The 27,912-nt window shown below is 36.0% G+C and overlaps 1 protein-coding gene across 1 annotated transcript; it reads right to left on the reverse strand.

Moving 5' to 3' along the window:
* On the reverse strand, nt 1-27,746 carry LOC117922091 (nuclear pore complex protein NUP107). Its single transcript, XM_034840109.1, has 24 exons — nt 27,551-27,746; nt 25,532-25,911; nt 20,703-20,772; nt 17,271-17,386; nt 15,787-15,818; nt 15,520-15,645; nt 14,653-14,811; nt 12,732-12,824; nt 12,478-12,645; nt 12,072-12,170; nt 11,514-11,749; nt 11,368-11,425; nt 10,049-10,137; nt 9,400-9,531; nt 8,782-8,904; nt 8,005-8,103; nt 7,708-7,896; nt 5,305-5,479; nt 5,044-5,200; nt 4,632-4,834; nt 2,546-2,687; nt 1,450-1,610; nt 1,189-1,305; nt 1-433 (listed from the first exon to the last, which is right to left on the reverse strand). Exons 1-24 carry the CDS (start codon nt 27,628-27,630, stop codon nt 359-361), a joined length of 3,279 nt encoding a protein of 1,092 aa, XP_034696000.1. The 5' UTR covers nt 27,631-27,746; the 3' UTR covers nt 1-358.
* Nucleotides 27,747-27,912: the final 166 nt, after the last annotated feature.

The following is a 27,912-nucleotide window of genomic DNA, read 5'->3' on the forward strand; positions in this document are numbered from 1 at the left end:
TAATCAAAATCATCTCCTTTAGGAGTAGTGCTCCCAAACAGGCTCCTATTTTCTGCCAAAAAAATCAAAAAGCTTTCAGCATTTTAAGTGGTTGTAGCCCCTCTCAAAATCACTCCTGAACAGGGGCTTAAACTTGGATGTCATGTTTGAATAGTATGGGATCCAAGACCATTCTAGAAATAACTCATTCACAAAAAAAAATAAAAAAATGTGCCTTTTGAACATGACATCGTCTTTACAGCCTCATCAGCATTGAATAAATTCAATTCTACATCCATTTTACAAACTTGCCAGCATTGTATCTTGTATCAAGTGAATGGATACTGCCTTCCAGGCCTCTTTAACTACTACACCAATTCTATGATTCAAGCAGAGAATCCTCCTGAAGCTCCATTTTGTATATTGAGTATTCCCTCTCAAGTAATAAAAATTCCTGGGCAAGAAAAGAGGAATCCAGGTATCGTCAGCTGAATCTAATTGTATGAAGTGAATGAGGGAAACTATGTTAAATATCAACAAAATCACTACAAGTTCATGACCAAAAGTGACGTTCTGCAGAAATTTGGATTATGCTTTTTGATGAAATTAAGTAGGTATGTACAGAGAAAAAAGGGTTGTAATAGGAGAACCACCAAAGCACCTTTGCCATGGCTAATAACCATTTCCTCCAAAGGAAGGGTGAGTTCATCAGAAAATCTCTTCCTAGGAAATCAATACCAGCAGAAAATAAGAGAGAGAGAGAGAGAGAGAGAGCGAGGACCCAGTGAGTATCAGATGGTTGAAGCCCCAATATGTGACTTATGAGGGAGGAAAGTATGAGGGGCTGGAGATGAATCCAAATGGGACAGGTCATCATGGTTGCAAACCTCAGCCATGGCTAATAGCCATTTCCTCGGAAGGAAGGGTAAGTTCATCAAAAAATCTCTTCCTAGGAAATCAACACCAGCAGAAAATAGGAGAGAGAGAGAGAGAGAGAGAGGACCCAATGAGTATCAGATGGTTGAAGCCCCAATATGTGACTTATGAGGGAGGAAAGTATGAGGGGCTGGAAATGAATCCCAATGGGACAGGTCATCATGGTTGCAAACCTAAGGGACTCTCTGTGTGTATGTGTCAATGCTTTTTTTTTTTCCCCATAATCAATAGCTATTCCAGGATGTTTTCTTGGTAACCAAACAATTATTTTACCTGCAACTGATGCTGACTAAACAAGTGGACAAACCCAGTTTCAGGGCAGGCAACTAGTTCAATCAACTCATCATGATTTTCAGGTGGATCACCTGACTGGACTAGTGAAACAGAAACCTACAAATGTAAAAGGAGATGAACATGAAAAAACGATAATCCATGAATATTAAGAAGTTGTGACATTGTATTTTCAAAGGGAATGGAGTAAAGAGTTGAAATTAACATCCAAGGAACTTACTGCTCCCAAAAGGAGAGGCTTACCTGCATACATCGAAGAGCAAGTTCTGGAAGACAGCACCTACGACAAAGGCCTTGCACAATGTATGTAGCTGGCCCTTTGAGAGAACCATCATTGCTTGAATACCAGGCATCTAATCGGGAGATCTCTATTGTAACTCCAGCTTGAAACCGTGCAAGTTCCCCTGCATTAAATAATGATTACCCACAATATAGTCTATGGTACCCAAAATAATGCCTCTCTGTTTAACTGTACACTTCCTTCTATAACCCAAGAACAGTTGGATTTTTTTAAAAAAAATTTTTGCTTTTTCACTTCTTTTTTTTTTTGGTGGGGGGTGGGTCTTCTTACAGGAAAATTCCATTTTTTGTACCCATTCTCTCATGTTACTATGGAAGCCCACTTGGCCATCCTTCCCAGTCTCACTAATTTCTAACCACAAGATAGATGTGAGATATGTAAGCACAATCAACCCAGGGAATCATGACGTCCTACAAAATACATGTAGAATGGGGTGCATAATGTCAATCCAATGAAACATTGTTCTTCCAACCAAATTATTCCCATATTTATCCCCAGGACAAGAAGAAGAATAAGAAAAAATTACCTAAGCAATTCCTTTGTTTGGATGATGGAATTATTAGAGAAATGAAAAAGAATAGGAAGAAATCTCGAATTCTTTTACTTGGTTTGCCTTGGAACATACCAAGAAAAATAAAATAGGATGAAAATTATTTAAAAACTTCTACATTTCTAAATTCTCCATTCTCCATATGGTAGAAGAATACAAATGGAGAAGTGTAAAATGAAAAATTTATTGAGTTAAACTCATTTTTTATTTTCCTGTACTTATTTTTCCTTTCATTTTTCCTTAATTTCTTTTCTTCACACTTAAACCTCAAAAACTTTCCATAATTCTTATTGAGTGTTACAGATTCCAATCAATATCAGATTCTGGCTAAACTATCAAGGTTCTTATGTTGGGTGAGAGAGAGGCCAGTATCTCCAAACCACACAAGAAAGGCACACATGATGATTATTTATTTCCCACATAATTGTAATCAGCAAGAATGCAAATTAGAAGAAATTTCTTGAGAAAAATTAATTCTAGCTCCTTACCTTTGAAGCCAGCTGCCATCACAGTACCAAGAACACCACCATCACAGAGTTCATGTGATCCAAGTCCATCACCCTCCACTGCCAAGCAGCGAACAACAAACTCAATGCAGTAATTGTCCATTGGTGAGATGGAAACATTCACCTATCATAACAAAAGTTCAGATCATGAGCAAATGGAAACTATACACACACACACATAAAGAAGAAGAAGAAGAAGAAGAAGATTGAATACTAGCAGGAAAAGTTACTGCATCAAAAATGGGTTGGAAGGCTCCTTGAATCTTAAAAAAATAATTTTTGTGCTTTTAAATTTTGCCATTGACAAGATAGAAATGATTTAGAATGTTAGGCACTTCATTTTCATGGGCCCCAATAATCACCTAGATCAGATTCTATGAAGAATGGTCAGTGATTCCTCTCGTCATGTAATACACATGATAGGAAGAGAGCTTCTTTTTTTCTTTTCTTTTTTCAAAAAAATCAGAAACACAACATTTTCATTAAAATGGATTAGAAGTACAAAAGAAGGATGAGAAATCCTTCCCACGATTCCAAAATCTGATCAAACCAGAGATAAAGAAGCCTTCTCCAAAAAATACATTGGCAATGATCCTCTCTTTGCTAATTTTTACCCTTTTGATCTTACATGTAGAAAAGCAATCAAGTTGAATAATATTGAGCGGTATGCCCTTAAAAAGCAGTATTGGTAGAAGCCCAAAATGAGGGATAGAAATAAATTAAGTTCCATATCATCTCAGAAGTCCCCCACTCTTCCTTAAAGATCCTTGCATTTCTTTCCTCATACTATCCAAATCAACCTAAGGCAGCAATTTGCCATAGAACTTTGCCTCTAAGAGAGTTCCCCAATCCCCTAAAGGAGATGGTCATCATGTTAAAGATCTTCCTAGAAGAAATCCAATCCAATCTAGTTAGCCTAAATAACTTGTTCCATAGCTCCAAAGACAATGGACTGTTTAAAAAAAGGTGATCAAGCAACTCCACTTTTCAAACACAAAGAGCAATGATCAGAACTGAGGACTTTCAAAGGTCTTCTCACCTAAAGCAAGTCATTTGTGTTAACCCTCTTATTGGCTACTAACCAAGCAAATGTCTTGACCTATGATGTAACTTTTGAAAAATGAATTTTGTTGGAGAGAAACATGTTAGAGTTAATTTATTGGATTAAGACTCAGAAAAACAATTTGACCATGAATAAGCTTGAGAATGATAAAGACCAAAAGCTAGAGGACCCTAATGACAAAACTTTCACATTTGGGGAGGATGGTGATAAGCGCACACAATCGAGAATGGACACGAGGCTTTCAAGATCTTCAATCTTCAAATCAGTGAGGTTATGGCAAAAATTAAAGTTCCAACCAAAAGGGGAAGAAAGACTGAGGATAGATGCTACAGGAGAGTTTCTAACTCACTCGATGGCCTTCCAAGGGCAATGATGCAACCATCTGACAAAAATGTTGGTGTCCCAACCATTGGGATATATCTCATGGACGCTCAATATAACCTTATACCAAAGGGTTGAACTTTCCTTCGAAAACCTCCATCTTTCCACCATCAATTCTCAATCCCACGACAGCTCATGCCTTAAAAGACATCAAACAGGAAATGTTTTGGATTCTATGCACAGGGAATTTCATGCTTCCCTCACCCATCTGCTGTCCATGTGACATTGAGCCCCATGAAAAAGGGTTGACCATACATCTAACCTGGAACAGAAACAGATTTTTCATTGGTGGGACCCACAAGGATCTGTTGAATCCGACCAAACCAACCATTTTAAGAGGAAAAATAGATTAACAATCTTCCAGGACCCACTCATTTTAAAGAAAATTTCTTTTGGAAAAATGCATTTTTGAGGTCTACTTGTTCAATAATGTAATTCTGCTCAAACACTATCCAGATGCTTGGAGTTGGAGGTCAAAGTAGGTAGCATTTAACAATTAGGCTGTCCTCAATCACTGCACGCTCCCAGATTTTTATTTTCTTCCTTTTTGTGCCCTTTGTTGGCACATAAAATAAAAGAACAACGTAACTAAACATACCAATAACTTGTGCTGGATAAACATACCATTAACTGGCGATTCAACACAATTTCCTCGCTCACTGAGGAGTACAGTGCACTCATTAATGTGGTGCACAAGGTGGCATCTGGACACATACATTCACCAGATGGCAGACAGAGCACTGCAGTTGCATGCAATTCTAGGAATACAGGTTCCATCGATTCATAAATATTATTTTCATCTGAAACCAACCAAGGATTTTCCTTTCCTGTACAAAGAATTTAAGCCATTCATAGGTCAAATCATAACAATTCAATCTGGAAAACTCATGAATGGAAGAAAACATGCATGACAAACCTAAACTCATCATCCTGGACAAAACAATACTAGTAGAGGGTTTAACCAATCCAGAAATCTATCTTAATTTCTAGTGTGATTTTTCCCCTATATGAAAAGAATATAGTTAAACCTACTTACGTAGTAGCAACGAAAGTGATGAATTTAGTGTTTCTTTGGCTGCTGCAATGGCTCTTTGCCTTTCCTCCAATGAGAGTTCAAGGGGGGGAACCTCTGCAATCTCAGATTCAATTTTGAGCCAATTGCGATATGTTGCATCACAGGAGTAGTATTCACTCTATTTAAAAACACATATTAGCATGTAGACTAATTTTATCAGAGCTAAAAGTAACACAAACACTGCCTGGAAAGAGAACAACATAGACACTAAATGAAGCATACCCAATCTTGAAATTCTTTTAAATTCTCAGCAACATTATACTCCTCAAATGCATGAAGAGTTTCTGGAGGCTGCTTCAAAGGTTCAGCAAGGAAACTAAGTAAAGTGTGTGCACCAACTGGCATTGCTGGAACCCTCCACATAGAAATTAGAGAAAACTCCCTGAACAATATGTTGCTATACAAACAACCAAAGGTCAATCTTCAGAAAGCCAACAAAAGTAATGATAAAAAGGGGCAAGAAAGAAACAAGAGTAATACATATTACTATTTTTTGATAGGTAAATTGAGAGAATATATTAAATGTGCTTGCAAAATGGCACAAAAAATTATACACAAGGTATGCAATTAAGACCAAAAGGCAAGCAAGAGAGAGAATGGAAAAGCAAATGCCAACCACCCTAACAACAATCAAACCACTACACCCTAGAAAGCTGGATTGTCCCTCAAAAGCATATTATTATTTTTTTTTTGATAAGTAAAGCAAGCATATTATTATTGAATGATCATCGGCATGCATCATGATTCATGGTAATGTAAAAGAAGATTTCAGGAAACCCGGGCAATGCAGACCAAATAAGACAAAATCAGGTGATACATAAAAATAGAGTATAAATTTAAACCAAGAATAGCAAGAAATATGCCCTTGACACTTGGCTCAAGTGGCAAGAGATTGTGGTGGGGATGTGAAAGTTTCTATCTTCGGTCCTAACAGGTATTTAAAAAAGAAGAAAAGAATAGCAACCGCATCTACTTTTATAGTTTTTCCTTCTGCACTAACTTCTGTTAAGAGTTGATGAGTACTGATGTTACATCTTTGGAGTCCACTCCTTTCTTCCCACCCCGTAGCAGAATATTGTTTACGGATCTCAGATCTAATCATGAGGGGCAATTTTTACAATCTCATACTCTTCCTATTCATTTGTCTGTGGATCTCATATCTACTTGTGAGGTGCAATTCTTACATTCTCACTCTTCCTATTCTAGTTGTTCCACCTCCTAAGCCTCCTTTGCAGATATCCTGATCCAAAAATCAGTAAGTTATTTCTTATTGCCTGAGCTCAATATTCTTTCTATGGTTTGAAATAGTAACCTCATGCTTGGTTCAATCAGTTCAGCACCACTGTGACAGAGTTTGGCTTTTAGCAGTTCACTTTTGATCATTCCGTCTTTGTTCACTATTCCTCTATTGGTACCATTAGTTTGATTGTCTATGTTGATGACATTAGCATCTCTGAGGATGACTTGACAGCTATTGCAAAAATATGTTACTCTTTCTCCTAAGGCATGTTGTTATCTCATTTCAAAAATATGTTTTTAATCTTCTTTCAGAAACTAATGTCTTAGTTACTTGACCTAATGCAAAACTCCTATGGATTCTACATTGATGGTGGGCAGGGAGAGTTATTTGGTGATGTTGGATACTATTAAATCTTGTTAGGAAATTAATTTATCTTATTGTTATTCATTCATCATTTCATATATTAATTATGCTGTCAGTTTGGTTAGTCAATGTGTGCATGCTCCTCGGCAACCTCCTTCAAGGTTTTCTTCTATTTTATGCCATCTAAAAATGGCCCCAGGAAATGGCTTACTATATCAGCCTTATCTTTCCTTATCTATGATGAGGTTTAGTGATGCTGATTACTTGGCAGTCCCTCTGATAGATGGTTGGCCTAGTGTTTACGCTGAGTATCATGCCATGGCTCACACAACATCTAAGAAGTTCTGAGTTTGTTTTTCTTCTTTGGAGACAGGTATATATGTTCCAATTTGGGGCAATGGGATAATCAAGATGCTATATTTATTGCAAATAATTTGGCCTTTCATGATAGAAGTTGATTTTCATTTCATTTAAGATTTAGATAAAAAAGCAAGTGGTTATTCCTTATGTTTAATTTGAAGACCAAGTACGGATAATACCATTCATAGATTTTGTTCCTAGCTAGGCATGTTTAATCTTTATGCTTCAACTTGAGTGAGGGGGTTAGAATTTATTTTATTTTGTAATGTTATGTAAAGAGTTATTAATTAGTTTTAGCTATTAGCTATATGAGGTATTTTTATAAACTTAGTTTATAGGTAAAGGGAAGTTAAGTTAAACAGGCCTAAATCTTTCTCCACTTTCTTTTTCTCCTTTCTTCTTCCTCTTCTTTTTCCTAACTTAATCCTAATTTCAGAAGGCTTTACTTCTAACTTTTACAACATTTTGAACCTATAAGCACAATCACAACAACAATGATACCAAAATTACATGTTTCTTGATTCAATTCAGCCTAAATGAAAATAATAACTTTCAGAAGTTCTTAGTAATCACCAGAAACCAGGTTAGTTTTCAGGTGCAATAAACATTAATCATCCAAGTAGGTACTGTTATAAACCATAAAAGATAGGAAAATGAACTACCTGTGTATCAGAGCCCGCAGAAGAAGTTTCACACTGACAGCCTTAGCATCAGTAATTGTAGAAGGGGGTGTAAAGCAAAGCCACTGAATAGCCATAGCTTTTTGAAGACTCTGCAGCCGGTGCTGCTCTGCTACATCTGATGACTTATCATATTTACCAAGTTTGATTTCCCGAGATCTTGACAGAACACTGTTCAAGAAGATTATAACTGAATGTGTCAGCTATATATTGGAAATCACACAATTTACATTCTTTCTGGTTCAATGATTTATCAAAAATAATTTGCTAAAAAAATACCTGTCCATAATTTCTTCAAAAGTACCCTTTGAGTCATCCCCTGGAGAGAACGGCAAGTACTCTATGGCAGAAAGGAAGATTTTATGTTTGACATGCAAACTGTTGACAGGCAAAAGAACATTATTATAACATGTTAATACTGCTGGTAAATACTAAAACAAAGGTGATAAGAAAACAGTTTCTTAAAAGCTCCTACTTTTACATCTTATAGCCATATGGTGATACCCAAAAAAGTAGAGAGGAACCAATTCTTCAGGAAATAAGAAAAGGGACTAGTAATATTCTCTTCCCTCTTTATTTATTACCAAACACCTATTTTTGTTTCTTTTTTATTTTTTATTTTGATGGTAAGTTTTTTGTCCCCACTGGGACTTGAACCTGGAACCTCCCACAAACCCTCCCCATCCCTTTACCACTTGAGCTAGGCCTCAAGGGCAACACCTATATTTATTTCTTAGGCTAAACAGCAATACAATGTATTTCATAGTTTCTCATTAAAATAAGGAAATGCAATACAATGAACTGTCTTGCCTAATACTGTCTCACTAGTGATCAAAAAGAAAAAGGAATGGTAAATAGGAGGAAATAATATGTTAAGATAGGAGACTATAAAATTCTTTACACTGTAATATTATCTCTTTACATATAAACAAGTTGCATTTTGTAAACAAGTTGCATTGTGTAAACAAATATCTCAATGCCATAAATAAAAAGAACAAAGAAGGCGAAGAGTTAAAGATAAAATACAAAACATAAGCTCAATATGGATAACCATACCTGGCATTCAGCCTGAGTTCCATCATGTGAACAAAAAGGTCAATACAACGGTGCCGTGCAAGCTGAGAAGCATATATACCAACCAACTCCTCATGTTGCTTTGAAAATAAAAACATTGCATACCTGAAATAGGATTTCACAATTAAAAATGAATAACAGAGAGAATTATGTAAAAAAACTGATATTTGATATCCTAAGACTTTCATTCTAAACTACAGCAGTCTTCATTGAAGAGACCTAATGTCATATACTAAGAAAACCCAATGTCCAACATTCAGAAGATAGGTAAGGCATCTCTTCTCCACAAGGAATGGGTACGGGGGATGGAACCATGTTTCAGCCAGGAGGTTCTCAAATCGATACAACAAGATTATATCCTAACAGCTAAATATAATGGCTTGAAAACCTATCAAAAATATAATGGCTTGAAAAATATTATATATATGTTTTGATAGGCAAGAAAATTATATATCCATACCACAAAATTAAAAATATCAAGGACTTTCAAACTAACAATTTTAGTTGATTACTGACCTAGGAATCTTCCAGTCAGATCTACTTAATCTATAAATGTAATCTTTAACAACTGCGTACAGATCATAACTTAAAATTACTTACATGTGGACAATGAGATCACCAATAGCCATAATTTTCTCTTTAAAAGAATCCTTCATTTGATCAGCAAGTAAATATCTAAGCACAAGCACTAGATGTGCACCAAAACGAATCATTTGAGGATCACCATGAGGCCTGACAACAAGCACACAAAATTCAGCTCAAAATCAAGGGTATTTTTCACACTAAATGAAACGATACTTATCACCAAGAAACAATTGCTTAGCCATGTCCTTTTCATTTTGTCAAGAACACCTTCATATTCAATTAACATGGCCAATCAACCACCCAAAATTGAATATTCACCCAGTGAGCCATATGTAATAGACATCTTTCATGTTCTTTTTAAGTCATTACATTCAAACAGTGTTTTTCATGATGAAATGACTTTCAAATGAATAGATGTGATAGCTGGTCAATATAATTTTAGGATGTGTGTGCACGAAAATAATTCAAAAGTTTGAAGGTTTAGATTAATAATGATAGTTGACCAATATAATTCCAGGGTAGGGGCATCACATCATGAGTCCAAAAGTTTGAAGGTTCATATTAATGAATAGGAGTGGATCAAATTAAGAAAAATAACCCAATTGTCCCTGAACTCCAGACACAAAAACCTACACTCAGATGGAGAGCAGTAACATAATATTACCTGAAGACATTTTGATCATCTTCTGATGGTGATATCCATGACCATAAGAGGTCCACCAAGTGTGGGATATCCCCAACCATTAGATTCATCTGTCCAATAATGCAAGGTTAAGGAGGAGTGAAAAAAAAAGTGTAAGCAAACTGAGAAAGGTTCATCTTTTATCAATAATTATTGTGAAAAATGTGCATAAATTTACAGAAACTCAGAAGTGAAAAAGGGGAACAGTATGGCCCACAACCATGTAAGATGAACGCAGGATGTAGATGCATATACCTTATTTATCAACAAACAGTTATTTGTCATGGTAAATAATATATTTATATGATGCATCAACATGGTACAAGATCCTCATAGAAAGTGTTTCCGGAAAATAGATTTAGAACTCGTTTGGTAGTGATTCTAGGAAGCGCTTTTAATATTTCTAATACTTGAAAATTTTTATCATTGAAGTGTTAGAAATGCTATAAATGCTTTTTAGAATCACTCCCAAACACACTCTTAGAGTGCGTTTGGTAGTGATTCTAGAAAACATTTCTAGCCTTCCTAATACTTGAACAATAAAAAATTTTAAGTGTTAAAAATATTAAAAACACTTTCTAAAATCACTACCAAAGGGGCTCTAAATTTACAAAGTATCTTCTTTTTTATTTTTCTAAATTATTTATTTTTTTGCATTCTTTAATCTTTGTCTACCTGTGAGGAGTTAGAAGAAGGAAAGAAACATAGGTTTTAATCAAATAAAAACTTTCAAGTACTACCACACAAATATTTTTAAAATGGAAGGATGACAATGACCTTCTAGGCACAAAATCGTTAAGAACCTTCATGTACTATCATACAAATATTTTTAGAAATGGAAGGAAAACAATGGGCTTCTAGGCAGACATACTCAGAGATCAGATTGCTCAATGCACAAGTGGGAGAGGTTTCAATTCTTTCCATTTGACAATCCTTTTTTCATCACCAAAACAGTAACTTGATAGGGGTCCCCAATTTTATTTGTATCTTCTTCATTTTAAGACAAGTTACTAAGCACACCCAATCTAACCACAACTTTAATCAGTAAGGTCAGGACAGAGTATTTTTCCTAAGCATAAAAATCTTAAAGCAGGTAGCTTGTTCCTATATCCCCATCGTGAAATCACTTTGTTGTGTAGTATTGGTAGTGCCTGCTGTCCACCAACCATCCTCAAAGAATGTAATAACCATGTTACATGGGCACCTAAAACATTTCTTTGAACAGTGAATCCATTCTACCAGTGAAAACTCGTAATAAAATAGTTAAATAACTGAACTCTTTTCCTGAGAGAGAATCTTGCCTCAATTTGTCGATGCTGCTCCTTACAGCCTCGAGTCACAGCTTCATGTACCGTGTCACTAGATCACAGAGAAAATAGAAATGCCTTATATCAAATGATATCACTGTGGGGAAATAACATCAACAAAACCAGTGTCATATGTATACCCTGAATGAAGTTTCTGAAGAAGAGCAGAAAGCTGCCTTGGTTGTTGGTTCAGGACTTGGAATGGCCAATTTTCTGGTCCAACAGAAGACTGAGACTCACTGTCACCTTCTCCAGGACTACCATCAACAATATCTCCATAATTTTTAAATTGATCAGTTCCACCAGGTCGCAAGCGAGCTAGTTCTAAATCCACTTGAATATCAAGCCATGACTTGGCCATTGCCCAGCATGCAGACTGAATAATTAGGGGATGTTAGATTTCGAAGACAATTTAAAGGACAATGAGAAAAAAAAAAAAAATCAATATGCTTTTTAAAAATGCCAACACAACGCCACAATCATGCAGCCAGAGTGCCTCAAGGTTAGGTACAAAATGCAATTGAAGGAGCAAAGGAGCTCAAATGCTGTGATTAGGCATTTCATATTTTCAGAACCTGAGCGTTTTTGGAAAAATGCTAACAGACAGTATAAATAAAGTAAATCATGTAAATAAAAAATTGAAAATAGGAAAGTAAGCAACACTCAAGGCTTTTGCATCAATGAGGGGAAAGACATACCTCCCAGTTCATACAGATTGGAAGCATGCGCTTTAGGTTACTACATTGGGCAGCATATACAGCTGTTTCGTATTTTCCACCATCTTGCTCAGAAATTCTCTTTAAAATACAGCAGAAAACTTGCAATGAATAATCTTATTACTCTAAGAATGTTTGGAATCTTAGACAAAATAGATGCAGGCACTCAACAGAGAAAACCAGTTCTTTAACATTCAAGCCTACATCAATTAATAACCTCTAATACCTAATATATTTTTTAAGGAACAAACCAGGTCACATGATTTATAACTTATATGCTAATTGTAACGTTTTCAGGCTTTCATTCATAGTCTCGATATAAGAATGCATTTCAGATAGACAGATTAATGTAAATATGCTAGAGATGTATTCAATCCTTTGAATCTACCTCTGATGCACAATAGGAAGCCCATTTCCAAAGGCGCCACTGGTTACCAATGCCACTTTCAAGTTCAATGGCTTGCAGAGTTCTATTCTTTCCATTCTTCATCAAGCTTTCAATAGAAGGAAATTGGTCCAATCCTCCAAATGGGCATAGAGTTGCAGCACGCCATGGCTAACAGAAAGAATTATATGTCAGGAAAACAAAAAAGAAATAAAAAAACAGTGGTCCATAAACTCACACTTGGGAGATTAGCATACTTGTCCAGCAGACCGGCAAAGGTCACAAGCCTCTTCCAGCCTTCCTGCCCTTAATAGAGTCCAGACATCTTCTAGAAGAGATTCATCTTGTTTCTATTGGAGTAAAATTATTAGGCTCCTTATCCAGAAAAGGATATTTTTCAAGATATTCAAAATCTACAATTTTCAGGAAAAACACATACAACAAAATAATAGGAACTAATAACAAAAATAAGCTTTCTGTAACAAATTCCAATGGATGATAACATAATTTCATCTGAAGATTTAATACATAGAATGTGATTCAGACTTGAAAAGGCTTCAGATCAGTTTGGGGGCTTATACAATTTTTTTTTTCTTTTTTCTTTTTTTTATAGGTAATAAAGTGAGTTTATTATGTTTTTTAAATAATATACACAAAAAAAAACATAATAAACTCACTTTATTATCTACCAAAAAAAGTGGGTATATTATTAAAAATAAAAGCGCTAAAAAAATAGTGCACCAAAGCACACAGGAAACATACAACGGTCGCCAAAAGCCACAACCAAACAAGAAGGAACACAAAAAACTACTTCACCAAATAATCAACCACTTCAACAAATGTGGGGCTTTAGACATAATGCCCCACATTCCAGAGAAAATCTCTTTGAATCTTCTCTAACTTGAATCTAACTCTCCTCGGAATTCTAAACAAGGACATAGAATATGTGAAAGCGAAAATCTGCTCTAAATCAGATTGAGCCTCCCCCCTTTAGATATATACTGCCTTTTCCACATCACCAGTATTTTATGAAACCATTCTTCCACCCTATCCCAAGCCACCACGGATTTAAAAAGGGCACCCAAACAGATTCATTTCTAATCAAAGTCCATCTTTTCTAGGATTGATAGCAAAAGGGCCCAATTAATGTGATCATGTCTTTTCAATGTCAAGATTACACATAACTCCACAGGAATCTTTGTCAACATAAAGTCAATGGTGTCATTAGCTATAAGCACCGCATTTAGTATTTGTCTTACCTCCATGAAAGCATTCTTGAACTTGGATATCTCTTTTCCCATCACCTTCTTTAGTCTATTAGCTAATACTTTAGCTAGAAGTTTATACAAACCACACATCAAGCTAATATGCCTAAAGTCTTTTAGATCTTTTACACACTTTTTCTTTTGGGATTAACACCAAAAACATGGCATTGAGGACATTTTCAAACCTTCCCTGTTGATGAAACTCTATGAAAAATGGCTCATGTAATCAAATATTTAAATCACCCCTTTCTTCCCAAAATCCCAACTAAACAGCTAGAAGGCCATAGAGAACCCATCCAAGCCTAGAGCTTTGTCCCCATTTAAGTACAACAAAACACTAAACAACTCTTCTTCTTAAAATAGCTCCTCTAATTTTTTGACTTTCTCCACATCTAAACCGTCAAAATACTTCCTCCAATCTCCCATATCAGATAATAGGTTAAGAAAACTTTAAATAAAAAATTAACGAAATCTTAAAAAAATAAAATAAAAAAGAAAAAAAGAAAAAAAATCTGAAATGTAAGAAAACCAAGAGCAAAGCCAGGAATAAAAAAGTAGCCAGTACAGCAAACACAACTAGAATTCTCCAATGGGAGACTGAAGTACAAAGTTCAAACTAAGTAGATCTTTGACAGTTATGTATGGAAATGCTTTGTCATCAGGTAGATGTTGAGCATGTTCACAGGTTGGGACATGATCCAAAAGATTAACAGTATTTGATATAAAATTACCTTCCTGAAGCTATAATAACAGTATAATTTTTCATATTCCATTGCACACTTAACATACAGACATGCAAGCAACATTATTTTCAAAATTAACATAGTCCAATCAGGGTAGCATTGCAGCAGGAAATGAATGCATAAAATTCAAACAAACTTAGCAGGAATTTCTCAGTCATGTACAAGAGTACTTTGTCATCAGGTAGCAGAGGAGCATGTTCACGTGTTGGAGCATCAAAATCCAAGTGATGGACAGTGTTTGAATTGGAGACACCTTTCTTAAGAAACCGTTGAGTATGATGCCAAATTCCAGAGCTGGGAAGGTACGTACCAACATGAGAACCCCTCACCTGCAAGAATTAATTAATTGATATGTCAAACTAATTGATGGATACATGGTACAATTCAGTGCAATTCAGTGCAACTATGTGAAGCTTCAGAGCAAGCTAGCTTTTAACAAAAAAGGAGCAGTTACATCACAAAATGGGATAATAAAATATATACTTGTCAGGGAAAAAGCAAAAGAAAATCAAGCGTTGATTTCCATATCTGAATCCTTTCCCAGAAAAAGGCAGTGACAAATGCATTAATTCAAAAGTCAAATATATTTAGCAATTCCAAGCATGTATGCATCTCAAAGTTTCATGTTATTTTAAACATGTATCTCATCAGCTTGAGAACAACTTGAGACCTACATGGAAATCCATTAAAAAGACAAGAATGGAAAGAATAGCAACTATAACATAGACTATAGGAGAAAATATACTAGTGGTCCTTATAATGGATCACCGGGAATATTTCACTTTCGTTTTAATTCCTAGCCACCAATGGTCCACCAAAGATAAGCACAAGGATATCTTAACAAGGATACTAAGAACTTGTACTGAGTTTTCCAGCAATGAAAAGGCTTTGGCATGGGCTCAAGGAGGAACTCCAAAATGTTTACCAAACATTCAATATCATGAAAGGAAAAATTAAAAGAGAGGGAAAATGGACATAACACTAAAGAACTAAACTACTTAAAACATACCAAAAGGAAGAATGCAATGATTTTTTACCTTGTTTTCCAAATCAAGGGCTTTGGAGGCTAAACCTTCTAGCCACTGAACTATCCGAAGACATAGTTGGGCTGTATGATCATTTGCAACAAATTGGCAAGCCTCCAAATGTGAAGTTGTTGGGGACTGGCATAAAGCAATAGATGTAAATGAGTGTAACACCTTTGAATTCCAAAAGAGAGGAAAAAACCTAATAAAGCATTGTTCTTATGGACAAAGATTTTGGTTTTCCTTATTTGTGAGAGATTGCAACAGAAGATGCATCACCAGGATTAGTTCTTCAGGAAGTTCTTCATTTCCTGCACAAAGATAAAAGTTTGTCACACACAAAACTCAAAGCTCCAAAAGATAAGATGCCCAGGGACTGGAAACTGAGAAAAGTATTAAAAATAAAATAAAATAAATAATATATATCTGTATGTGTGTATGCATATGTATATATAACTAGATGTCATCAGGCAACCACCCATCTAAAGTCCAAACACAAGAACAAACAAAAATTGCATGTTATACAAGCAAAAGGGAAGAAAATCGGATCAATTGAGAACAATAAAAAAAACTACAACAGAAACCAAAAGTGAATTACTGGAATGGAACGTGCCATAGCCATGCAGCATATATAATGTAATTAACTTCACAAAAGATTACATAAAAAATTATTAGAGAAGTTGCTTTTTAATTATAAAAATAGCACAATATATGAGAACACAAATAAGGGATGAATTTGATAATGCAGTTTATAAGGTTGATGACTATCAGAAAGTATAGTGTTGCAAAACAAGAGAAACTGACATACAAATGTGTGTCCAACTGTGTGCATGCCACCTCTAATGGGGGTAAGTATGAGAATTTTGTTCAATCTTTTCTTCGGCTGACTTTTGCTAGTTTAAGTTGCAAACATGTTTTAGGATGATCTAATCCTCCAACGTGATATTTGGAAACGGATCCTCATGAAAAAAAGTTGTCTAGGTAAACACATGTAGAGAGAGAATCCTGCAATTTCACCGCCCAAACCCTTGCCACTTGAGCCAGGCTCGAGGGCCCTGAGTGGAGATTCTTCTGAATCATCTAATACATTTAACCAATTTTTTTTTAATTTCATGTTAAAAATGAAACATGTGATGTTCCCAACAAGTTGCTAACTGTTTGATAAACATGATATGATAAAAATCATTGATATCTTGACAAAAAATTCTATAATTACATGAATGGAGTTTATATATAACCTAGATTTCTGATACATGTTGATTGACATATCTGAATTCTTTACATGAATCATCATTTTTTTGTAAGACTCTAACAAGCTATGAGCCAGTAGAAGCATCATAAACCACATCAGGAGAACTTCTGGAATCAAAACAAGGCATAGAAAGATGGATGGGATTGGACCCACCAAGTATCTCCATGAACAGGAAAGCACATGTTGATTATCAGTTTCTAAGAGACAAGATTATCGAAAGAAAGATTACAAAACACATTATAAATTCAAATTCTAAAATATGAAATAATTTCTTTCAATCATTAAATTATCACGGTAATATATCATTTTTATGAACTAAAAACATCAACTTGCTAACATAAGCATTTTTTTTATAGGCATCCACTTGCTGACATAAGCTAATCAAGATTACACTGGCATTCAATATGCAAAAGGCAGTGATACAAAAATCAAACTGTCTAAAATGCCATTCACAAAATATATGCAATACACAATCCAACTTAACAACTTTAAGAGGTTAAAGAGTTATTTCCTTTTCCATATAGGTGCCACAGAAGAGACCAGGAAGCAGCCTCATCAAGCAAGAGCAGAGCCTTCTGCCTCATCAATTTGTCCTCCACAACCCGATGCCATGTGGTGGAACCATATCTACAAAAGTAGCATACAGGAATGCAGTCAAATAGCCACCCAGAACCCAAAAGAAGAAAGAAAAAAAAAAATGATAAGTAAATAAGATTTCATATATAAAAGAGACGCTAAAAAAGCGACTCAAAGTATACAATACCTATACACCCGCCTTCAACAAGGCCAAAAGACAAAGAAAACCCTACACCACAAACCTACTTAGAACCCAACCAATCAATAAAATTAGTTATAGTTAGAGGGCAATCATCTATGAACAACTTAGTCTCAGCCCAAAAAGTAAGAATAAAAGAGTGTTTCAGTCTCTGAATTGACAACAAATCATCCTTGAAAGTCAGTCTCTGAAGAAAGAAAAAATTATGCACAAGATGATTTAGTTCCGAAATGTGAAAAATCGCCCTAATTAACAGTATGATTTTTTTTTCTTTTATTGCAAAGCCCTGGATCAGTAGCCACCACTTTCAAAAAATAGCACAGAAATCTTCTTTCTGAATGGACTTGGAAGCCATGAGGTGGCAAACAGATCATACAGGAGCACTGAGCTTCCATAAGGATGTTTGCTCTAACAGGAACCACAACAGGGTGAAAATCAGGGAAGACACACCATGTGGCATACACATTTTTCAATTCTCTGTTCCAGAATTTTTGCAGGATAACAGAGTAAGGGAGGATGCATCAAAATTCAGTTTCTATTATACTCCAGGAAATCTGACTTTTCTTCAAGGAACTTTCAGAATTAACATTCTACTGATTTACTTGAGCATCATCATCCACACAAATCAATCTAAGAAATTTAGATAGACAAACATGAATATGGAATGCGATTACTGACTTTACAATAATTAACTTTCCTAAAAACTAGTGATCTGAGATTATGAAGATTTATTTATCTATGATGAAATTGTTTGCGGACGATACGTTGGTTTTTTGTGAGGAGTCTTCAGATCAGATGACTTATCTAAGCTGGCATCTCATGTGGTTTGAGGCATGTTCGGGTTTGAGGATTATCTTAGAGAAGAGTGAGATGATCCCGGTGGGAAGGGTGCTGAATATAGAGGGTTTGGCTTTGGAGTTGGGGTGTAAAGTAGGAGGGATTCCTTCTTGTTATTTGGGAATGCCTTTAGGGGCAGCTTTCAATTCTTTGGCGGTGTGGGATGGGATTGAAGAGCATTTTCGTAGAAGGTTTGCTATGTGGAAGAGGCAGTACATATCTAAAGGGGGAAGACTCACCCTAATCAGAAGCACTATGTCCAGCATGCCTATTTATTTGATGTCTCTCTTTTATTTGCCTAGAAAAGTGAGGTTGAGATTGGAGAAAATTCAAAGGGATTTTCTGTGGGGTGGGGGAGCTCTAGCCCATAAACCTCACCTTGTAAGATGGAACTTGGTATGCTTGGAGAAAAGAAAAGGTGGGCTAGGGGTGAGAAATTTATCTTTGATGAATAGTGCCCTTTTGTGTAAGTGGAATTGGAGGTTTGCTAATGAGAGAGAGGCGTTGTGGAGGAGTGTAATTAGCCTCAAGTATAGCGTAGAGGAGGGGGGCTGGTGTACTCAGGATGTGATGGGAAGAAACGGAGTTGGGCTTTGGAAAGCAATTAGGAAGAAGTGGGGGCTGTTAGATGGCAGGGTAGCTTTCCATTTAGGTAATGGGCAAAGAGTGAAATTTTGGAAAGACAAGTGGTGTGGAGATGGGCCTCTTTGTGAGTCCTTCCCCTCTCTTTTCTCCATGTCCATGTCGAAGAATGCTTGGGTTTCGGAGGTTTGGAATCCTGTTAGTGATGGGGTTGGTTGGACTCCTCTCTTTGCAAGGGCGTTTAATGATTGGGAGATTGATTTAGTGGAGCGGTTGTTGCAGAAGATCCAAGCTTTCAGGGTTCAAAGGGAGGAGGAAGATAGAGTGATCTGGACAACTTCAAATGATGGGGCTTTCTCAGTTAGGTCCCTTTATTCTATGATGGAGCCGGGGGGCCTTTCTATGTTCCCTAGCGAAAGAATTTGGAGGGCAAGAGTGCCTCCCAAGGTAGCTTTCTTTGCTTGGGAGGCTTCTTGAGGTAAAGTTTTAACACATGAGCAACTTCAAAGGAGGGGGTTCTCTTTGGCAAATAGGTGCTTTCTCTGTCTATCTGAAGAAGAAACAGTGGATCATCTCCTACTGCATTGTGTCAAGACACGAGTCCTGTGGAACCTCCTTTTCTCCCTTTTTGGTATATCTTGGACTCTTTCGTGTACAGTGAAGACAACCCTTCTTGGGTGGAATGGAGGGTTTGTGGGGAAAAGACGCAAGAAGGCTTGGCAAATGGCGCCTTTATGTATTTTTTGGTCAGTTTGGAAGGAGAGAAATAGGCTAGCGTTTGGGGATGAGGATCTATCGCTTCAAAGGTTAAAATATTCTTTTGTATGTAATCTTTGGTCATGGGTCAAGGGTTCCCTAGCAGAGAGTCATTCTTCTCTTGTAAGTTTTGTAGACTAGATAGGCTCCTAGTTAGGGAAGGTGGTGTGTATACTCCCTGTATACTTAGAGGGCACCGGTTTTTGGTGTTTCCTCTTTTCGTTTAATATACTTCTTTTTACTTATCAAAAAAAATTTATCTATGATGAAATCTAGCCCAACAACCTTGCATAAAATTCTAAAAATTTATTAGCACTTATCAAGGAATTGAATAGCCCATAGATGAATATGTGCAAGGGATACAAAAAGGGGGCTGGATAGCAAAATATTTGGAGCAGGAGATTTTAAAAAAAGAAGAATCAATGGTTCTTTTAGGTGGAACTTACTGGAGTCCAGTATACTAGGGCAATAGATTTTTTATTTTTTTTTTTGTTACCATGGGTGTTCTTCATAAAGCACTTTTCCTGTGGATCTTACAAGAAGTTGAATTTCTGTTTATATACATGATCCTCTCTTATATACACATCTTTCATCAACTAAAATTTGCAATATTGAACATTAAAAAAATGGCAAAAAACAGATAAATAACACAATATTAGTATCAAATAAACCTGATAGCAATCAAAACTTCTTTTGTTTTGAGAAAAACAAAAGCTCAGCAAGAAGAAAAAGTCCAAGCATAGTGAAACATAAAAAACCAGGTAGGGTATTGGTAAAGGCGAATATTCATATGTAAGGATAAAAGCATTTAGCAGCCAAGCCAAATGATTTCATATTGGAAAGAAAGTGTACCAGTAATATACTGACATTAAACAAAAAGTCAAAATATAATGAAAATTTCACAAATGACACTGTTCAGGTAGTGTACATGCATTCCAGGGGGCTCTTCTACCAAGCTATGAAATACAAATATGAGTATAGTATGAGGCATACCTAATTGACTCTGAAACATTTCGGGAAGACGTCTCAAATTGTAATATCAGATCAGGGATAGATAACAACCCTGCAAAATGGAAGTTGTTGTAAGATACACGCCATGGACCATAAAAATATCATCTCAAGCTTTGTGGAGAATGAACTCTGAACAATGAGAAGATCCTGACCAACAGCTAAGAATCTACAACTCAAAAAACTTCTCTTTAACATAACTACTTCATGCCCTGCCTCCACTAACAGAGAGCCATAATAAACCTCATAATGCATCTTAATAGCCAAAAGAAAAAACATAAACTTGGACTAATTACTTGGCTACTTTGCAAATTATCTCAAACCCATGTTCAAGGATCCTTCAAACAACAGTAAGACCCCCTCCCCTTCCCAAAAGCTAACTAAAACTAAGCTTTGAGGGTTTCCTGTGCCACACAGGATGCATTCCTTCAAGCTCTTTGATTCTCCAACTTTCCAGGCTTACATTGCTATAAATTATAAAATTTCATTAGAGAAGAAAAACCCAGAAAGTACACACAAAGTATATATAATGAATCTCATATACGGTATATTATGGAGGCTAAGGAAAAATGATGACTTTGACACAAATGGGAGTGCAAGATTACAAAAACAGAGAAGAAAAACCAGAAAGTACACACAAAGTATACATAATGAATCTCATATACAGTATATTATGGAGGCTAAGGAAAAATGATGACTTTGCCACAAATGGGAGTGCAAGATTACAAAAACAATTAAAAAAAGTCCAAAAAGAAACTAAAGTCCATCATAACCATAACCACATTGTCAATATCATTACTCTTTCCTCTACTGGTATAACCTACAAGGTAGCAAGAAAAGGCAAACTCCAGGGAATGCACCTGTTTAACCCCATGTTTTAAAAGGCTATTGAGGCTTACGCCTTGGGGCTCATCTCAAAGCAAGGCTCTACAAATTAGCCTTGAGGCTATAGCCTCAGTTAGGGTAATTGAGGCTTAAGCCTCACCCTGTCAAGGCTTATAGCTTTGAGGCTACAGCCTTACTGCTGTTGAGACCTAAGCCTCAAATATCCAAAGGGTTTTCGACCTTTATGGGCTTTTGATATATATTTTATAAGAGGCTTAAGTGTCAATATTCAATGAGTTATAATGGGTTCTATCATATATCGCTTTTGTGGACTTTTGATATAGATTTCATGAATTTTGTATTAGGTTCCTACTTGGTTAAAGCTTTTACAAAATAAGGACTTATTTAACTTTCAATTAACTTTTTAAATGGAATGGGAAAATAGAAATTCAGAAGAATACTATCCTAGTGGTTGATTATGTCACTACAATCGGTGGACAAAGAATAAGGATAGGTGAATATTAACATCAAAGGAGAGGATAACATAGCAGTTGAATATGATTATATTCCTTGGAGGATCCTAGTGATAGTAACAATAATGTTGAAAATTATTTAGTAAAACCATGAGAGAGAGCTAAATTTTATGTCCAAAAAAAAGTACTAAATTAGAACCATTAATAATGAAAAATAATTAATTTTACCATTATGAAGTTTATGTCTTTTCATTTTTCAATTTCATTGGGACTTAATGAGTATTTTTTTGATAATTTTTTATTATTTATTTGTTTAAGTTGTGGCTTATGCCTCATTCTGCCTCAAGCCTTACACCTCGCCTCTTTTAGGCAAAATGCCTCAAGATTGCCTTTAGCCTTTCAAAACATTGGTTTAACCTCTCAGCCCTCAGGAAACCAACAGCCAACGAGATTAAAAATAGCCTTAAATATAACCCACTTGCACACCAAATCTAGCAAGGAATGCAACCCAATTTATCTCTATGACAAAGCCACCCTTAAATATAGACAAGATCAAGCTAACAATGGTAAAACTCTTACATCAGCCAAATTTAGAAAATAGAATCACGCCCAAAACCTTTTTTCTTTTTTTTTCTTTTTTTGATAAGCAAACACCCAAAACTGAATTATATTTTATTCTTACTTCTATATTATATTTTTTGTTTCTCACTAGCTTTGAAAGCTTCAGTGTATTACTCATTATGATTTGATATAGCAACCAACACTCACGGTTGTCCTCATTAGATGTATGAAATTGCCTTTTTGGACTTCCTAAATATCACACACTAGGGAATAGAAGCAGGAAATGGGTTCAAGGTATCAGGAAACTTTGCACTCCCCACTAATGGTAATCATAATGGTTAGTTGGATAGATGCCTCAACTATATTTAAAAAAAAAAAAAAAAGGTTGGATAGATGCCTCAAGAGGTTATGCATTCTTCAAAGGAAAACTATTGGGTTGGCATTGCTCTTTCGTGGGGAAAAAACGAAAAAAAGCAAGGAGGGTCATTCCCTTATGTTTGTTGTGGACTCTTTGGAAGGAAAGGAATAGAAAGGCTTTTAATGATGCTAAGCAATCCGACCAAGCAATCAAATCAATTTTTTTGTATACTTTTGTGAATTGGGTTAGAGTGTATATAGAGGATCACACAATGTCCATGTTAGATGTTGTAGGTTGATTGAGCTTAAAGTAAGGAGATGAGCCCTTTTGTTCCATTCCCTTTTCACTAGTAGGCATTTTTTGTATACTTCATGTGCATTGCACTTAAAAAGTGAGAGAAAGGCACGATGTGGGAGTATGGAAGGCCATCAGAGGTAGCTGAGAGATTTTCAAGATTAGAACCAGGTTTAAGGTTGGGCTTGGGAACAAGGTGAAGTTTTGGAGGGACAAGTGGTATGGGGATTTGTCCTTGAGGGAGTCATTTCCGGAGCTATATTCCATAGCTACCTCAAAAGGCACTTCGGTGAGTGACCTTTGAGAGGATGATAGCTGGAGTCCTATATTTACTAGGCAATTGCATGACTAGGGACTAGAGGAGGTATAAGCCTTCTTTTGGAGGTTGTCTGCACACCCCATCTCTTTGGAGACTGACAACGTTATGGTTTGATTGCCTACAAAGGATGGTGCTTTTTTTGTTAAATCTTTCTACTCCTCTTTGGCATATAAGAGAGTGGATTTGTTCCTCTATGGCATAGTTTGGAATTCTTTGGTGCCTCCAAGAATTAGCTTTTATGTTTGGGAAGCAACTTGAGCTAAGATTTTGACTCTAAAGGAGGTAGTGGGCTATTATCTCTTTCTATTTACATTGTAATTGATGCTCTCAACCAATTGGTTTGCCAAGCTAAAAAGCATGGTTCAATTAAGGGTTTTGAGATAGGAAGGAATGGATTGCAGATCTCCCATCTATGGCATGCAGATATTTCCATTATTTTTTAGCACAAGAAAGGAGGAAAACATTCAACTTATCCTCAAATCATTTTAGATGGTATCTAGTCTAAGATTAGCATACATAAAAGTCTCTTAGGAGAAGTGAAGCTAGCTCCAAGCATGTTGAAAGAGTGACATCTCTAGTGGGTTCTAGGACTAATAATCGGCCACTTACCAACCATAGCATCCTAATGCAAAGGAACCCCGAAGTTATTCAGTTTTATGACCCAATTGTGGAGTAAGAACGAAGAGCCTTGATGAGTGGAAAAAGTATATTTGTCATCAGCAATGAGGATTACTTTGAGTCAAGCTTGTTAAGCACATATCCTAGTGCAGTATTTATTCCTTTTCAAAATTGCAATAAGTATAGCTTCTAGAATTGAGAAAATTTAGAGCAACTTCCTGTAATCCAGTTTGGTGAGGGAAGAGAATGCAGAGATTGGCTAGAATCAAGTTTCAGGTCTAAACCAGAAGGAGCTAGGCCTAGAGGGAATTTATGCAAGAAATAGAGCTTTTATTTCTAAGTGAAAATTGCATGACAGGGAGTACACGTCCTCATGGTATCAGGTAATCAGTAACATTCATGGTTTGCACAAGGATGAGTGGCATGCTGACTTTCTGGTTAAGAGAGAAGCAGTGTACTTGAAAAACCATAACTTATATTTACCTTTGGAACGAACATATTTTCCCTTCTAAATCTCTCTTTTACACCCTATTGAGAAGATAGTCTTGTCGTTGACCCCATATGACAAGTTCCCTAGGAAGTTTAGGAGTCCCCTAAAAATTAAAGTTTTCACTTGGTTGGAAGCTAATAAGAAGGTCAATACCAAACACCTCCTAGAGTTGGGAAACCCTATAGGACTATCAACACAGACAGCTGCATTCTCTGTTTCAGGAATAGTGAGATGGCTAATCAATGCCCTTTTGCATTGAAATCATGGCAGATTGTTTTTCCTGGGATCAAGTTGCATAGGCAGCCCAAAGAGGTATTAAAGAAATGTCGATCATCTATTTTTGGGTTGGTTAACTTAGGTGTTGTTTTTGTTAGTGTTTTTAGTGCTGCTTGTATACATCGTGTGTACTTGGATTCCACCCTTCTTTTGTTAGGTTCCTCTTAAACACTTTCTTTCCGTTTGCCTATCAAAAAAAAAAAATATAAGGAAACATCAAAGGGTAAAGATGCATAAGTAATCTCAATGCTTAAAATCAACAATCCACTGTCAAAATTTGAAGTTTACATTTTTCTTTTTTCTTTTTGAAAAAAAAAAATCATTTGAATAAATAAAAATGCCAGTAAATTTAAGTACAATACCACTCATTTGTTTAGCTTAACTAGACCTGTTGTTGTGCAGGAGAACATTCCCATGCATCATTTCTCTATACTCCCTATGACTGAGATAGCTCAAATGGGGAAAAATTGCTAGTGGGGCTTGAAAACCTTGATCACCATAAGTAGTCATAAATATATAATCTATTTTAAGATGCAAGAGAACAAAAACCTAAAATGTTTGATATTGTTATATAACAAAAGTAATTCTACTTAGATGCACCTTGAAGAGCAGAATCAAGTAAAGATGCAAATAAAGCAAAGGTTGTCTCTCCAGCATCTGCCAGTAAGTCATCTTCATGCTTGCAAGATTTCAATGAATGACTTCCAACTCGGCGGACAGAATCAATACCAGCATCCACCTCTGAGATTCCATGACTATCAATGGATAATCTCCTTTTAGAAGCAGATTGTGCCCTAGCAGGTGTGCCTTCTGAGTGATCAGCTTCAAAGCTCTCAACTTCTAGTTTAATATCTTCAAGAAAAAGAGCAGCATTAGGCTGTCTTAGAATACTCTGTCCATCAAACAAAAGCCTGGTTCCACTGTACTTTGAAACTGAATTTTCTTGGTAGGGCGATATGCTTGAGCCTGACTGCCTTTTTCTGCATGTATTTCATGTTGAAGTGTTGATATGGGCATTGAAAATGCACTCAGATATGTTTGAAAATGATTTATGCATAGTAACAAATATCTGAGAACAGTGAGATACACAAAAGTTTCAAGTTCCAGAACCCTGAGAAAATACATCACCCACATGAAGCAGCATATACAAGAAAAAGGCATTTCCTAGGTGTTTTTTTTTATAAGTAAAGCAATTGTATTAAAAGTGCCAAAAAGCGCCTAAAGTATACACAATATATACAAGGCCAAAAAGGCATTTCCCAGATTTAACATGGTAGAAGGATGAAAAGTATGCAACGCACATAACGCATAAAATGACTTTTGACCAAGTCACTCTTTCTAGTAGAAATTACTACTATTTATAAAATGGATTTTCCCAAATACTACTTGAACTAGAATGGAAAATTGTTTGTGTATTTGTCTAGAGATAAGTTCCATGCTGATTCGAATGTTTCAACTTAAGAAAGTAGAGCCAATAACTCAGCAGTGACACTTCAGTATGTTCAAGTCACATTTATGATTTTGACTTTTTTTGGGGACTTTATCACAAGGGTTAAGTGCATGACACAAGCAACTTTATTGCAATTTTCAAGTATTTTTTATAAGCAAACCATGGAAGCATCTAATGAGAAGGAGATGCAACCCAAGTACACAAGAAGCATACAAAGCACACTAGGCCAACAAAACAAAAGCATGAACCAACCGGTTCAAAAAAACTCTAAGAGGATCTACAAAGTCTAATAAAGAGAAATTCAACCTCCAAAGAACCTCCCATTCCTCCCTTTCCATATGGACCAAAACAAATAGAAAGAAACCATTTTGCCACCTTTCTTGTGTCTTTTTCCCACGAAGCTGCTGTGCCATCCCAGCAAAACATTTCTTACTGTTCATGGAAGATCCGAAAACACCCCAGAAAGGGAGAACACCAGAGCCCACTAATGAATCTTACAATCATTATAACTTGTTTTCCTCTTAATTCCTGCATCTTCTTCAAACTTAACCCCCCATGTTTGGTTGCAGAAAAACTTTCAAAATAAAAAATAAAAAAATTGAATTCGATTTACATTGCTTCAAATTCCACCACACACAACCCCCCCCAACACCCCACAAAAAATAAAAATAAAAAGTACACTTCGACTTGGCCTATTAGTTGTATACCGTTTGGTTGCCTAAAAACAAAGCTATACTTCAGGTCCCGAATAATTAAAAATCCAATACTCAAAATTTTATTTCCTTCGATTTTCCCACCTGTCCTGAAGAAAAAATAAATAAAAATCACAGCTATCTAAGTTTTTAAAGAGTATAAGCATAACCAAGCTCCATCTTTACTAATCAAATTGGGGTATGTTATCGTATGCTCTCTGTACAAACGAGTTCAATAATCCAAGGAAATGCATGAATCACTTCCCAAAATTCCAAAACAAAAATTAGGAAATTATGTGCCCCGTTCCGTTTGGATGCTGAGAAATTGAAGGAAAATACAAAAACTTAAAATCATACGACAGCCATTCCAGCCCTTACCTATCATGAGGTTCCACTCACAATTTACGAGAAACCAAACAGACGGAATAAAAAATAAAAAGTTCAAAAAGCCAAAACCAATTAAAGTTAGATCCAAACCCATATCTGCGATACTTCTCCCGAATGCTGAGATCTTCGGGATCGAAATAGCTCGGAGATGTCTCCATTTCAACGTCCATGGAAGCTAAATGGGGAGCCGAACCCTCCAAACACGGTGTCGCAGAGGCTTAAACCCTATAAACTTAAGCGCGGGAATTGGTGTGAGTGAGGTTTAAACCCTAGAAGTTCGGTTGACGAATGTTAACGATGGCTTTCCATTGTTTGGGTTCACGTCGAAACGACGCCGTTTCATTATCTTAATATGTTGAACTTTTAATAAATAAATAAATAAAAACATTTATTAATCAAAATTTATTAAAAAAAACTCAATTATTATTATCGAATGTCATTATTTCCTTTGT

Source organism: Vitis riparia, chromosome 9 (assembly GCF_004353265.1).
Source record: "Vitis riparia cultivar Riparia Gloire de Montpellier isolate 1030 chromosome 9, EGFV_Vit.rip_1.0, whole genome shotgun sequence".
Taxonomy (NCBI): Eukaryota; Viridiplantae; Streptophyta; class Magnoliopsida; order Vitales; family Vitaceae; genus Vitis; species Vitis riparia.